The following is a 12,479-nucleotide window of genomic DNA, read 5'->3' on the forward strand; positions in this document are numbered from 1 at the left end:
GACAGCCTCTAATGTTATGAAGTGTATCAATTTTTCACTTGAAAATGTAACTACAATGTCATTAACCTTTTCAGTCCAAGGTGGAGTATATCCCCGTTTTCAGATCACGACGGTTTGGTTGGAGTGATCCAAATTATTTGCCTCCTACCTCGAACAATGCAGTGTTTTCCTACTCTGGAATAAAATTGAAACGTTGCCTGCAATTTCTGACTGGGCAGGATGTAGTTAATACTGTCAAGATAAAAAAGTAAAATATAATCGTCTACCAAAATTGCGGGTTTGGCTTGTTAATATCATTCCTGCATTCTTATGTTTTTTTTAAACTTGCATTTGTTAGGCTCGGAAAAGCAATAGATGTTGAATGGTATAATGTATATTGGGCAACTAAAATTATCTGCCTCCGAAATTCTGAGGAATAAAATTTAAATAAGCAATCAGATTTTACTGAAGTAATGGAGTGTCCACATCTGGATGATGTCAAACTCAATTTGTGCATATTGTAATAATCAGTTGGGTCCACCTGAGGTAGTCACAAAGAAGAATTGCAGGAATTTTTGAGATGTTGGGAATGAAAGCACTTTTTTCAAATTTCATGTCTTGTCCAAATAAATGGGGAAGATTAGAATATATAATTTTTAAGTTACCTACATCTGTGTGCCTCTGGCAAGGATTACTTTGCTCTAATCCCAATTTTTAAAAATACACTGGTGCCAGATTCTGGCTGGTAAGAATAAGTAGCCACAAATAAGTGTAATGCAATTTCTGCTCCCTTAGCCCCTTGCACCCACTCTAGAACCATTAGGAACAAGAATTTAAAATGAATTGAGCATTTTGAATATTTAGGATAATTTAAGCAACTGATGGCACCTAATTTTAATGCATTGTTAATGTACATTAATTCTTATTAGAATTGTGTATAATTAAACTAACTTTCTGTGTGAGTGACTTTTTAAAACTTGCATGGAAATAAACCTACAGTGTAAATTATACCGTGAGATAGATGGGGTTGTGATCACTACATACTTCAACTAGTTCAGCTCTTCCAACAGAGCAGGTGATGCTGAACAGACAGTCTTTGTGTTTGACTTTTCTAATCATCGATGTTTTGTATTTTTTTTTATGCAGACTGTTTCTAATGAGAGTTATTGACATTCCCTACCTAAACCTCAGTGGACCAGATTGTAAGTGATGCTTTTAACTGTATATGTGCATCAAATTGCATGTTCTATAGAACAACTTTCTATTTCAATTCCTTCAGGCGATTGTAAAGATTCTCTATTAAAAGCCCTACTTCAACTAATTTTGCACTCCATTATCAACTTGTACTTCATTTCCAATTTTAACAAATGGCATTAATCTGCTATGTAACAAAAAATGTTTATTTTACACACTGAAAAATCATAATTTTCCAAGATTTATGATGTTGACTGTGATCATTCCAAAAAGGAAATGGAAGGAAAAGGGTAAAGCTTTGCTCAAAGTGCAACAAAATTGCTTGTCCAGAAAGATGAACTGAAATTTTTAAGAGCCACAGAATCAAGAGCAAACATATCTTAAGCCTGTGCTCCTGAAGGAAAACCTGTCCTCCAAGAATTTGCTGTGGCAGGAAATGGGCATTGACTCAACGACAAGAGAATTCTGGCAACGAGAGAAATCAAGCTTCATATTCATGGTGGTCACAAGTTTCTCTTTCTCTAAAGTGTGTCGTATTTCCTTTTGGAAACTTTATGGAAAGGAATGTTAGACAAGCTCAAGGGAAAAGGAAGAATCTATACAACAGCTTGCTGGAAGTCATGAAAAGCTTTTTTGTAATAATGAAGGCCATCAGTTGTTCTAGGATTAAACCATGATTGGTTATTGGCAGGCACTTGCTTGCATATGCATCTATTTTTAACAGATTCATGTGTTAAGTGAACAAATTGTACTTTTTTATTTTGCCCACCAAGTTTTGGTCCCAATGCACCAAAGCTTTATGATCAAGCTCTAGTTTTACTTTTTTTTCCCCTGCAGTGCAGCCCAAGAGGGACCATGTTCTTCATGTTCGTTTTCCCAAGGAATGGAAGACCAGTGATCTCTACCAACTTTTCAGTGCGTTTGGTAGGATCCAAATTACAAATTATTTCCAGCACTGAGTAGTTTCATTTGATAACAATTTAGCAAACTGACGAGCGCAGTTTCAATTTTAAAATCTCAGTCTTTTAAGCATTCTTTAAAATAAGCATACTGACTTGCTCTGGTTCCCAAAAATGGATAGTTAGATGTTATTTTGTTTTGCCACTCTGTAGATCACAATTTAATACTTGAAGTGTCTGTGCCATTTGCCACTCTGAGCTAAATGGGATGTGCATGATGCAACGTTCCCTAACGAGACAACTTGATGACAACCAGGATTTTCCCAGTGGGTGAAAATGTTTTTATGTCACTGTTGTTTGAGAGAAGAGTTGCAAATTGCCATCACATGCATGGCCATGTGCTGTGATTGGAGAGCCATTTAATACTGGAAATATGTATTTCAAATGGAAGGACCTTCTGTTTTGTTATGTCATTACATTGAAAATCCCAGTAGAGTAATGTGGAAAGTTAAGTAAAAATATAACCGGCAATAATTTGCCAAAGTGTTGGACTACCTGCATTCATCACCCAAACTTTTGGCATAAATTGACGTGTTCTCACTGTAAGTGTCTTCTATTGTTGATTTTTTTTCTCAATAAAATCTGGCTAAAACTTCTAAAAACATTTGGAAAAAGACATCTCCTTTTCTCTTCTCCCCCACCCCCACCCAAAAAACTGTGATATGTCACAGCTGAGGTCAAGCCTGTCCTCAACCACGTAATATGAAGATTAAAACTGGAATTTTAATTTTATTCGAAGGAGTGAGACCAATTCCACTGGTCTACTTCCTCAAAGGTAATGAGTTTAACAGCATTTGCATCATTAGTAAATTTTATTAGCTATTCCTGGGGTAATTTTCTATCCATTTCATTGAGAAGAAAATTTTATTTGCTCTTTGTTTTGATTGGACAATGCAGAAAAAATATGAAGACCCACATAAGAGATCAATTTACACACTCAAAGCATGCAGGATTGTGTGTAAGGCATGGATTGTGAACTCGTTGGTATACGAAGAATAAAGTAGGAATGAACTGTTCCTTGTCTGAGTGACAGGCAGTGTTGCACGGTCCAATGGGGTTTAGTGCTTAGATCTCTGCTATGCTCAATTTGTATTGGTGATGAAGGAATTAAAGTTTGCAGACAGTTCAAAGGTGGGTTGAAATGTGGCGATGAAGGAGATTCAGGAGGTTTCAGTGCGATTTGAACAGGTTGAGGAAGTGGAAGTTACATGGTAGATGCATAACAATATGGATCAATGTGAGATTATGCACTTTGTCAGCTAAAATAGGAAGGGAGATTATCATATGAATATTAAGAAATTAGGAAAGCGAATGGGGAGGAGGGTGTAGTGTTGAAATGAGACCTGGTGTTCTTGTCTATCAGTCAAGGGAGCAAAGCATGGCAGTGCATCAGGTAAGAAAGAAGGCAAATTGATTGCCACAAGAGGAATTCATTGCACCAATAGATGCCTTGGTGGAATTATATATGGCCTTGGTTAAAAACCATGCCTTGAATATTGTGTGTAGCTTTGGTCTTGTGTGCAGATGAATCATCTTGTAATGGAAGAAATGCAGTGAACATTCACAGATTGATTTCTGGCATTGTTGGACTGGTCATTTGGAGGAGGGGAAAAAATTTGGGACAGATGGGCTGTGTTTAGAGGAATATGAGAGGACCTGATTGAACCATCTCCTGACTGGGCAGACACAACATGAAGGAAGAATGTGTTCCTGATGGTGGGGAAAGTCCAGAACTTGGGAGTCAAGGCCTGAAAATATGAATAAAGCAGTTTGTGACTGATGAAGGGAAAAAATTCATCACCCAAAGAGTGGTGAACCTATGGAATTCTCTGCTACCAGAGGCTATTAGGCCACATTTTCAAATGTGTTCGAAGGAGTTAAAAATATAAATGGCAAAAAAAATCTAAGAAACCACGAGGCTGTTCGGCCTATTTAATAAGATCACCAATTAGACAAAATCTAGTTCCCCATTCCTGCTTTCTCATTTGCTGTGTTTCTGAAATTGTCAATAAGGATGATTTTCTCTTCCTTTAGTTAGGTCTGAGTACTTCTGTCGTGTACAGCTTTGATAAGAACAGGGTGGTAGTCCAACAATAAGAACTTGAGTGTTCCTAAGTAAATTTTCATCTGGTAGATGATGCTCAGTGGGTCAGGCAATATCTGTGGACAGAGAAAACACTGTGAAACACCTCAGGCTGCAGACCTGGTGCTGTAAATCTTCTTAAGTAGGCTTACTCTCGCATTCCAGGTTAAACTGTACTTTATGTAGCAAAGATGAAGATACATAACCAATGTTTCAGGCTTGAGCCCTTCATCAAGGTATGACCAAAATGTGGGCAGGCGCCTGAACAAAATGGGGGGGGGGGGTGGAGGGAGGAGCACAGTTCCACAAACAGGTGACCCACCAGCAAACAGTTGGGGGGGGGGAGGAGGCTCTGTGAATGGAGAGGGAAGGGAGTCAAGCTGGAGGAAAGAAGACAGAGAGAATGGGAAGGGGAGTGGGAACCGGAAACATCGATGTTTGTGTAGAGTGTTAGGTGTTGCTCCTCCAATTGACAGGTGGTCTTGGTTGGTCCATGTATCTTTATCTTTGCTTTCTAAAGTACACCGTTTGACCTGCTGAGTTTCTCCAGCATTGTGTTTTACATAATAATTACCTTTATATATAGTCAAATACAATTTAAAATAAATATATATAAATATTTTGGAATTGTATACTGGGTTTCTGGAATCTGTTCATGAGTCTCACAGCCTGTGGAAAGATGCTATTTCCCAGTCTGGTAGTCCTGGTTTTGATGCTCTTGTACCTCTTTCTTGATGGTAGTAGGTCAAAGATGCTATGCTTTGGATGGAAAGGGTCCTCGATAGTTCTTTGAACCCAATTTAGCAGCACCTCCCAGTGAAAGTAGCCAATAGAGGAAAGGGAAACCCCAGTAATGTTTTCTGGTCCTGAAATGAAAACTCAGTGGATTGAACATTTCCATCACTTACTATTTGGGTTTCAGATTACCACAGTATTTTGGTTTGGTTACATTTTAAGAAATGTAAATATTGTGTGGTTAACTCTAAATGTGTTAATGGGAATAACAGTGTAGAAACACCAAATCTACTGTTGAATGATTCAATAGAAGTAGAATCCATCTGCGTTTGAAAATGATACAAAGTTAGCATTGTCATTTCAATATAAATTAGAGGTGCCTGCAGATCTTGTTCATTGTTAATTTAGCCTCCGAATGAAATAAAATACTTTCACATTTTTCTGGTTGAAAGAATGTCATTAACTTGGGGAATATAATTGATTTGACCTTTGCTAATTTGACAAGGTACCAAGGACTGTTTTGCAGCAAAATTTGAAAATACTCTGGGTTATCAAACTTAATTGCCAAGATGCATTGAATGATGAAGAGAGTTTATTGTCCATGCCTACAAGTATAATGCACAAATGCACTGAATTCTTCTTGCTGCAGTGATACAGGTTCGGAAAATACATAAACAAGTATCAATTAAATTGCCGCACAAGAGAAAAATGGATAATAAATTTACTTCTGTGAGCTGTAACTCTTTGTAGATGTGTTACTCTTCCTCAGCAGTTTAGTGAAGCAATTAAGTTTTGGTTTCTCCATACTTCTCTCCAACTGACGACATTAAAAAATATATATTACGAGGTGGAAGGAAAATGAGGCTTTTACTGAAATACGCAGTGGGGATGGCTGATAGGGAATGAGAAGGTCTCTAATCAATATTGTCAGACTAAATTTGGAAAGAATGTCAAGTTCTGATAACGGTAAGTGTTAACTAACTGCAAGAAGAAACAAGTGTGGAATGTTTTTAAATTGAGCTTATTAACTGTGCCAAATTAGGAGTACCAAAAGCAACAGTAATTTATTTTGAGATTTTCAACGTCCTTTAATGCTTCAAAATAACAATGTGCTTTTGATCTAGTTATGTATGACCGCATGGTATTCATTGTAATGTAATATCAAAAATGTAATATTTTTAGTAATAAGCTTGAATAAACTATTCATTTTGATTTGGCAGAGGTTTAAAATGTTCATATCAAATTACATTTGGTAGGCAAGTGAAGTACAAATTTATTAAATATTTGTGTTCCAATAACTGTGATTTCATCTTTTACACACTAGGTAACATCCAGGTGTCTTGGATAGATGATACTTCAGCATTTGTAGCATTGAGCCAGCGGGAGCAGGTACAAATTGGTAAGTGAAATTTCAGATTTTTTTTTTGTTGCAGTATCCAATGTTTCTGCACAAAGGGTTCAGTAATTGTTTTTTGCGTCAGTTTTCCCCCTTCTCCCCCTTGTGAATGTTTTGTCAATGTAATGATTCATGACTACTGATTGTCCTCCAAATTATTACGGCATGGACTAGTAGGGCCAAACTGGCTTGTTCTGTGCTGTAAGTGGTTATATGGTTAAATATTATTCATTCCTGTCTCAAGTGATTGATGGAAGAAGAGTCAAAGGTGGGTGTGGTCCTGCACCTTTGCCTGTCTTCAGTGAACACTCCCAGTTTGTAGAAACTGTGAGCAATGGATAACGTGGCCAGTTTTCATCTTACAGCATTAGCATTGGTTGTTGTAGCCATTTGTCCATATATTGCCATGTTGTTCATGGTCAACGGAACAATAGAAAGCATGAAATGAAAGTTGGGGAAAATGCTGGCAATCGAGAAGTAAAATAAAATTTGTGGCAGGTTGAGCTTCATCTGTGGGAACAGAAAGTTTCAGGTTCTGAAGGGTCTTCGTTCTGCCACGTGCACTTGGTTTGTTCCACCCCCCCCCCCCCCCCCCCCACCCCAGAGCTGAGGCCTTGCCTGTAGAATATTTCAGTATTTTCTGTTTTTATTATCGTAGAAACTGAACTTGGCTCCCTTTTGGGATGCGTGACTGACAACTATTGGTCAATCATCTATGTTGTTTAACCTGGATTGATAAAACAGAAGCAAAGTCTCTCAAAGTGGAATGTTTTGCTTTTCTGAAATTTGGAAGGATGCCCATGTAGCACATGTGATAGTCACATAGTTCTTTTGATTTATAGGCTACTTGCACTTGTGACAGTCATTCAGCGAACCCAACTCAGAATAAATACACAAAGTACAAACACAAGGGTAATGTTTTTCCATCTCCCTCTGCAAGCTCCAGGACTTGGCGACTGTTTTAAAGTTGTTTTATTAATGTCACTTGTTCATATCAATCTCGACTTGTGAGAATGATGTGTGCAAATGTGTGTGTGTCTAACCAGAACTATTGCAAAGTAAACTAACAAACAACATGGAGGTGGGGGAAGATGTTCCTCTCTGTCGATTTACATCTTTCATCTTTAATCCTTGAGAGCGAACCCAGTGCGAACATGGAAAGAACAAACTAACAGAAAATGTAGCTGCACGACTGTTGCTTCTGCTAGAGTCTGCACTGACAGAAGGTGGGGTCCAAGGAACAAGCTGGTTAACAGGATCCAAAATTGGCTTGGTGATAGAGGGCAGAGGGTAGTGGTAGAAGGGTGCTTTTTTTTTTTATTGTTGGGGATCCTTTATACTTGTGATTTAATTTTTTTTAAAGCACCTTGTTTATGTTGGACATATGATAATGAAATGTGCCATTAACACAAAAGTTGTGATGGTCAAATGTGACTGGGATTTTGTTAATTACACATCTTCTCAAACAAGAAATCTGTTCATTTAGAGTGCGATATTAAAGTTTATTTTGGTCATTTAAGGAAACGTAGCAAGAAACAATCTTTCATCTGTTCTATATAATTTTTATGTATAGTTTTGCGAATTACACTTTTACCCATAGTTTTTCCTGAATGCTGCTTTAGATAATGCTTCCAAAGATTTTAAATTGTTTTCATTCCATGTGGTTGCCGGTTAAATTGACTATTTCCTGTGTAACTTATTGATTTGAATGGTAGATGGTTATAACAAATCTAGCTGTTGTTCATTCTCCAAGTTAATGGATTCCTTAAACTCTTGATTTGCATTAAGTGGGTAGAGAGTCCGTGGCATTTTGCATGATTCCATGAAGTGAAATTTTGTTCCTCTTTCAGAGGAAATCCTCTAATCTGATTGTTATCATCTGGAAAGCAGCGTGCCCATCTTGCTCAGGAATAGCAGACTCCACGCTGACTGATAACTATCAGGTCAGTCGCGATATCTGCCGTCTCCATCCTCTATAATCTGGATCAGATGCTGGACTTCAGATAAGATGGTACTTCTCCCTTAGATATCAGCTGACAAGCTCTGTGAAGGCTTCATCAGCAAGAAGGTCCCAGTGTATCACGATACCCTTCCACGGGAGATAAAGCTTGTGACACAATTTTGGCTCCTGTTAAAGTTTGGAGATTTCAAGTTTTCCTGATTTATTGGAAACACTTAAAATTAGTGTAAATACCTCAAATATTCAGTAAAATAATTAGTGACGTTTCTTTGTGTTTTAAGACATTTTTGAAGTAAAATAAAATGTGATCTAACTTTTGAAAAGGGATAAGCAAAATGAAGTCATGATATTAAAGAAGTTGAGAAAGATGTTGGCTCACTAAATCAGGAAACAAAATTTTTAAGAAATGTACATTCGGTAAATCTGAGGGGAATAATAAACAAAATGCTGGAAATACTCAGCAGGTCAAGCACCATCTATGCCTTCTGGAAATTCAAATGCACTTCATCCACTGGTTCTACTGTTGGTTTTTATTTTTGAGGTCTTGAGATAAACATCAAAGATATTTCCCTTTCATGAAATTATATTCCCTCTGTCTTGCGAATTTTCTCAGTATCCTGCTGTGACTGTTCAATAATGGATTCCTGTATTTTCCCAATGATGGTAAATTATTTGGCCAATTAATTTCCCACCCACTCCTTTCTACCCTCTTTCCTTTTGTAGTGCTGCTCTATGGTTTTCCAATTCTCTCTGCCCATTCCAGGATGCAGGAAATTTTGGTGGTTTACAACCAACTTGTCCTCTGTCTCTTTTGCCATTTCCTTTAGGACGGTAAGATGCAGCCCATGGAGTCCAAGTTGGTGTAGGCCTTTGTCCACCCATTTTTTTCCCCCTCCTCCCAACTATTAATTTACCTACTAATTTTTCTCTGACCATTGGGGTGTTTTCCCACAAATAGTGATCCAAAATAATTAAAAACTTTTCTCATTATTTTACCATCGTTTCCTCTAAGGGACCAATGTTTACTTGAGTTGCTCTTTTATATCCTCAAGTAGTTCCTAACAAATGCTTCTTTTTTTGTTGTTGTTGCTTTATTCAGGTTTTCAATATCTAGAATATGTGTTTCACTTTTTTTTTAAAATGTGAACATTAATTCTACTGATTGGTCACACATGGAGATAGGATGACAAAGAAAGTGAATGGTGTGCTTGCCTTCATTAGGCAGGGCATGGCATATAGAAGGAAGTTGTGTTGCAACTCTAAACCTTTGGTTCATTTCTCATCGTCCATTACCTGAAAGATGTGGAGGCTTTAGAAAGGCTTCTGGAGAGGTTTACCATGATTTTGCTTTGTTTGAAGCTAGGGTGGCCATTCAAAAGGAGGACATGGTCATAGGTTATCTATCTATGCAGTGGACATGTGTTCAAGGGGACACACTAGGACATGTGCTTAAGGAGGAGAGGTGTTGGGGATTTTTTATATGTATGGAGAGTGCCTGGAATGGACTGCAAGGAGTAGTAGTGTCTAAGAGGCTTTTAGATAAATGCATGAATGTTAAGGGGATGTAGGGATATCTATTATGCAAGCAGTAGAGTTGGTTTGATTTAGTCATGCCACTTGGCACTGCATGAATGTTAAGGGGATGTCGGGATATCTATTATGCAAGCAGTAGAGTTGGTTTGATTTAGTCATGCCGCTTGGCACAGATGTGTGGGCTGAAGTGCTCCATGTTCTCAGTTCTGATCCAAGTTTCTCCGTCTTAAATAGAATTGGAAATTCTATCATGTTGCATCACTCTTTCGTCAGGTCACTTATCTGAGATCACTTATTAATAATGTTTCTTTACTCAATACCATAAACTAAAATAGTCTACTTTCTGGTTGGTTCTTCAACATATTCTTCTCAGGAACCATATCAAATGAATTCCATGAACACTTCTCAAAGCTACCATTGCCAATTTGATTTTTCTGACCTCTAATAATTGAAAGCCTTCATGCAATTGCTTTTTTTATTTGATCCTCCAGTATAATGTAGATTGGATGTTGAATAGAATAGGTTGGAAGGTCATTTTTAGATTGAGAATCTCTAATTAGTCGAGTGCCACAAAGATTAGCACTGGGACCACAATGGGTGTGGCCTGACCTACTAGTATCTCCACAGTTTGCCATTTTTAGTTCTGGTTTCCAGCATACACCATGTTTATGCTTTCTAAATAATGTTATCTTACATTTTGATTTTGTGAATTATTCTTGCAAGAAAGTTGAAAACTTGGCTCTATTTATATAAAAAAGTGATTTTAAAATAAAACAAGGATAAGTCAGTGCCTAGCAACCCCAAAGTGCTTTCAGATTGATTCCTGTATTTTGATTTAGATCACTTTGCCGAGGCATTCTACTCCCAAAAGCCTACTCCTCTGGGTCAGAGGAGTGCCTAAACTTTCCCGGAATAGCAACACGTTATCGCGAAGGAAGTCCCTGTTTCTCATGCAACCTGTGCACACACACTGGTGGCTGATCCTTGATACCATTTACAAGGCTACATTATTTTCTTCACTTCCAAGTGATAGGCACGTTGAACTGTAATCTAAGCAACTGTGATTTAAAAATGCCTTTCAACCATGGAGTTTTTTTTTCTCTCTGCCTAATTTGGTTGCTGCTCAATCAAACCAACTCTACTGCTTGCATAATAGATATCCCTACATCCCCTTAACATTCATGCATTTATCTAAAAGCTTCTGAGACACTACTACTCCTTGCAGTCCATTCCGGCACTCTCCATACATATAAATCCCCAATATTTTTGCAATTAATGGTTCCACAATGATTTAATGCTTTGGATTAAATCAGATTTTTATTCTGAAGATCCAAGTCGTAGTGTCTAAAACTCACCAGTTTGAGAACTTTGTTTACAAATGAAAATCTTAGGTAAAATGACTCTGTTGAGACTTTTTTTGTGGCTTTTTTTTGGATCAGTCCCTAAAATCAGTCCTGACATTTTGCAAGAGCTGCATTTGGTCATGACAGAATTCTCAAAGCTGTTAACTGAAGCCATATAGCACACACTCAACAATGCCCTACTTCCTTTTTCCTGAGTCTGTGATGTCCTTGCCTGTTCTTCAGTTGTCTCTTCATATTAAGAGGAATGAATAAGCATGTGGGACATAGTGAAGGTTATTGAGCAGAAGGTTTGCATAATTCCAAAGAGAATCTTTGTGAGTTCAAGTGCTCCTTGTAAATTCTTTAATTGACTGTTTCAAACCTTGGCTCAGGGACTTTACTAATTCTGAAAATGACATAGATGCCATCATTTGCATTTTAGAAAATTAAGTTATTAGTTCTGGCATAATTTTTTATAATTCCTGCAAAGTGGCTTGCCAAAAAATATCGAGTTTGAACCAATTTTACAGTATTTAGACATGTGGCATGGTAATAGGCCATTCCTGCCTACGAGCCCGTGCCACTCAATTAACCTACAACTCCTGCATGTCTTTGAATGGTGGGAGGAAACCAGAGTACCCAGAGGAAGTCCACAGAAGACGATGGGAGAACGTACAAACCCTTTGCATACAGTGCCAAATTGGAACCTGGGTCACTGGCGCTGTAACATCATTGTGTGAACCGCTATCCTAACCATGTCACCCTCCAACAGACACTTGTTACTCCAGTGAACTAACCTAAATAATTTATCTAATGCACCCTGTTTTGGATCTAGTGTCTCAATTTTGATTTGATGGTTTCCTTATGCCCAAAATATTCATGCCAATATTTTTTCGATTAAACCTTGCCCTGAACATTATCGATGCATGGACTCGACCAATTTATAATTGGTGTGATCAACTATATTTGCTCCAATATTCAGAACAGAATAAATTGAATATGAAGGAAAATCTAGAGGGGATGTTGAAATTGAACGTTTTATTTTTAGAACAATAATTACACATACTCAAAATTAATTATGTTATTGGAGGCGGCCATCTCCTGTGATCAGGTTTTTTAATTTATCTCATCCCTGTGCTGTTTTGTCTCCCTATTTGCATCAACCTCATTTTTTAAGTGTTTTTTTTTTACCGGCCAAGACTTGAACCTGGTCACTTTATTTTAAGATTTCTCGAATGTTGCAACTGTATAAGGTACTGGTGAGACCGCACCTGGAGTACTGCGTCCAGTTCTGGTC

The 12,479-nt window shown here is 37.7% G+C and overlaps 1 protein-coding gene across 5 annotated transcripts in view; it reads left to right on the forward strand.

Moving 5' to 3' along the window:
• parn (poly(A)-specific ribonuclease (deadenylation nuclease)) overlaps positions 1-12,479 on the forward strand; it is a 95,841-nt gene that overhangs the window by 43,885 nt on the left and 39,477 nt on the right. For 4 of the 5 annotated variants that reach the window (XM_069905086.1, XM_069905088.1, XM_069905090.1 and 1 more), the window contains 3 exons: positions 1,126-1,181; positions 2,011-2,097; positions 6,275-6,349. In XM_069905086.1, coding sequence (XP_069761187.1) covers positions 1,126-1,181; positions 2,011-2,097; positions 6,275-6,349 — 218 coding nt within the window. The remainder of the gene's footprint in view (positions 1-1,125; positions 1,182-2,010; positions 2,098-6,274; positions 6,350-12,479) is intronic. The other variant, XM_069905087.1, reaches the window with a different exon arrangement.

This window comes from Narcine bancroftii, chromosome 12, assembly GCF_036971445.1.
Source record: "Narcine bancroftii isolate sNarBan1 chromosome 12, sNarBan1.hap1, whole genome shotgun sequence".
NCBI classification, from domain to species: Eukaryota; Metazoa; Chordata; class Chondrichthyes; order Torpediniformes; family Narcinidae; genus Narcine; species Narcine bancroftii.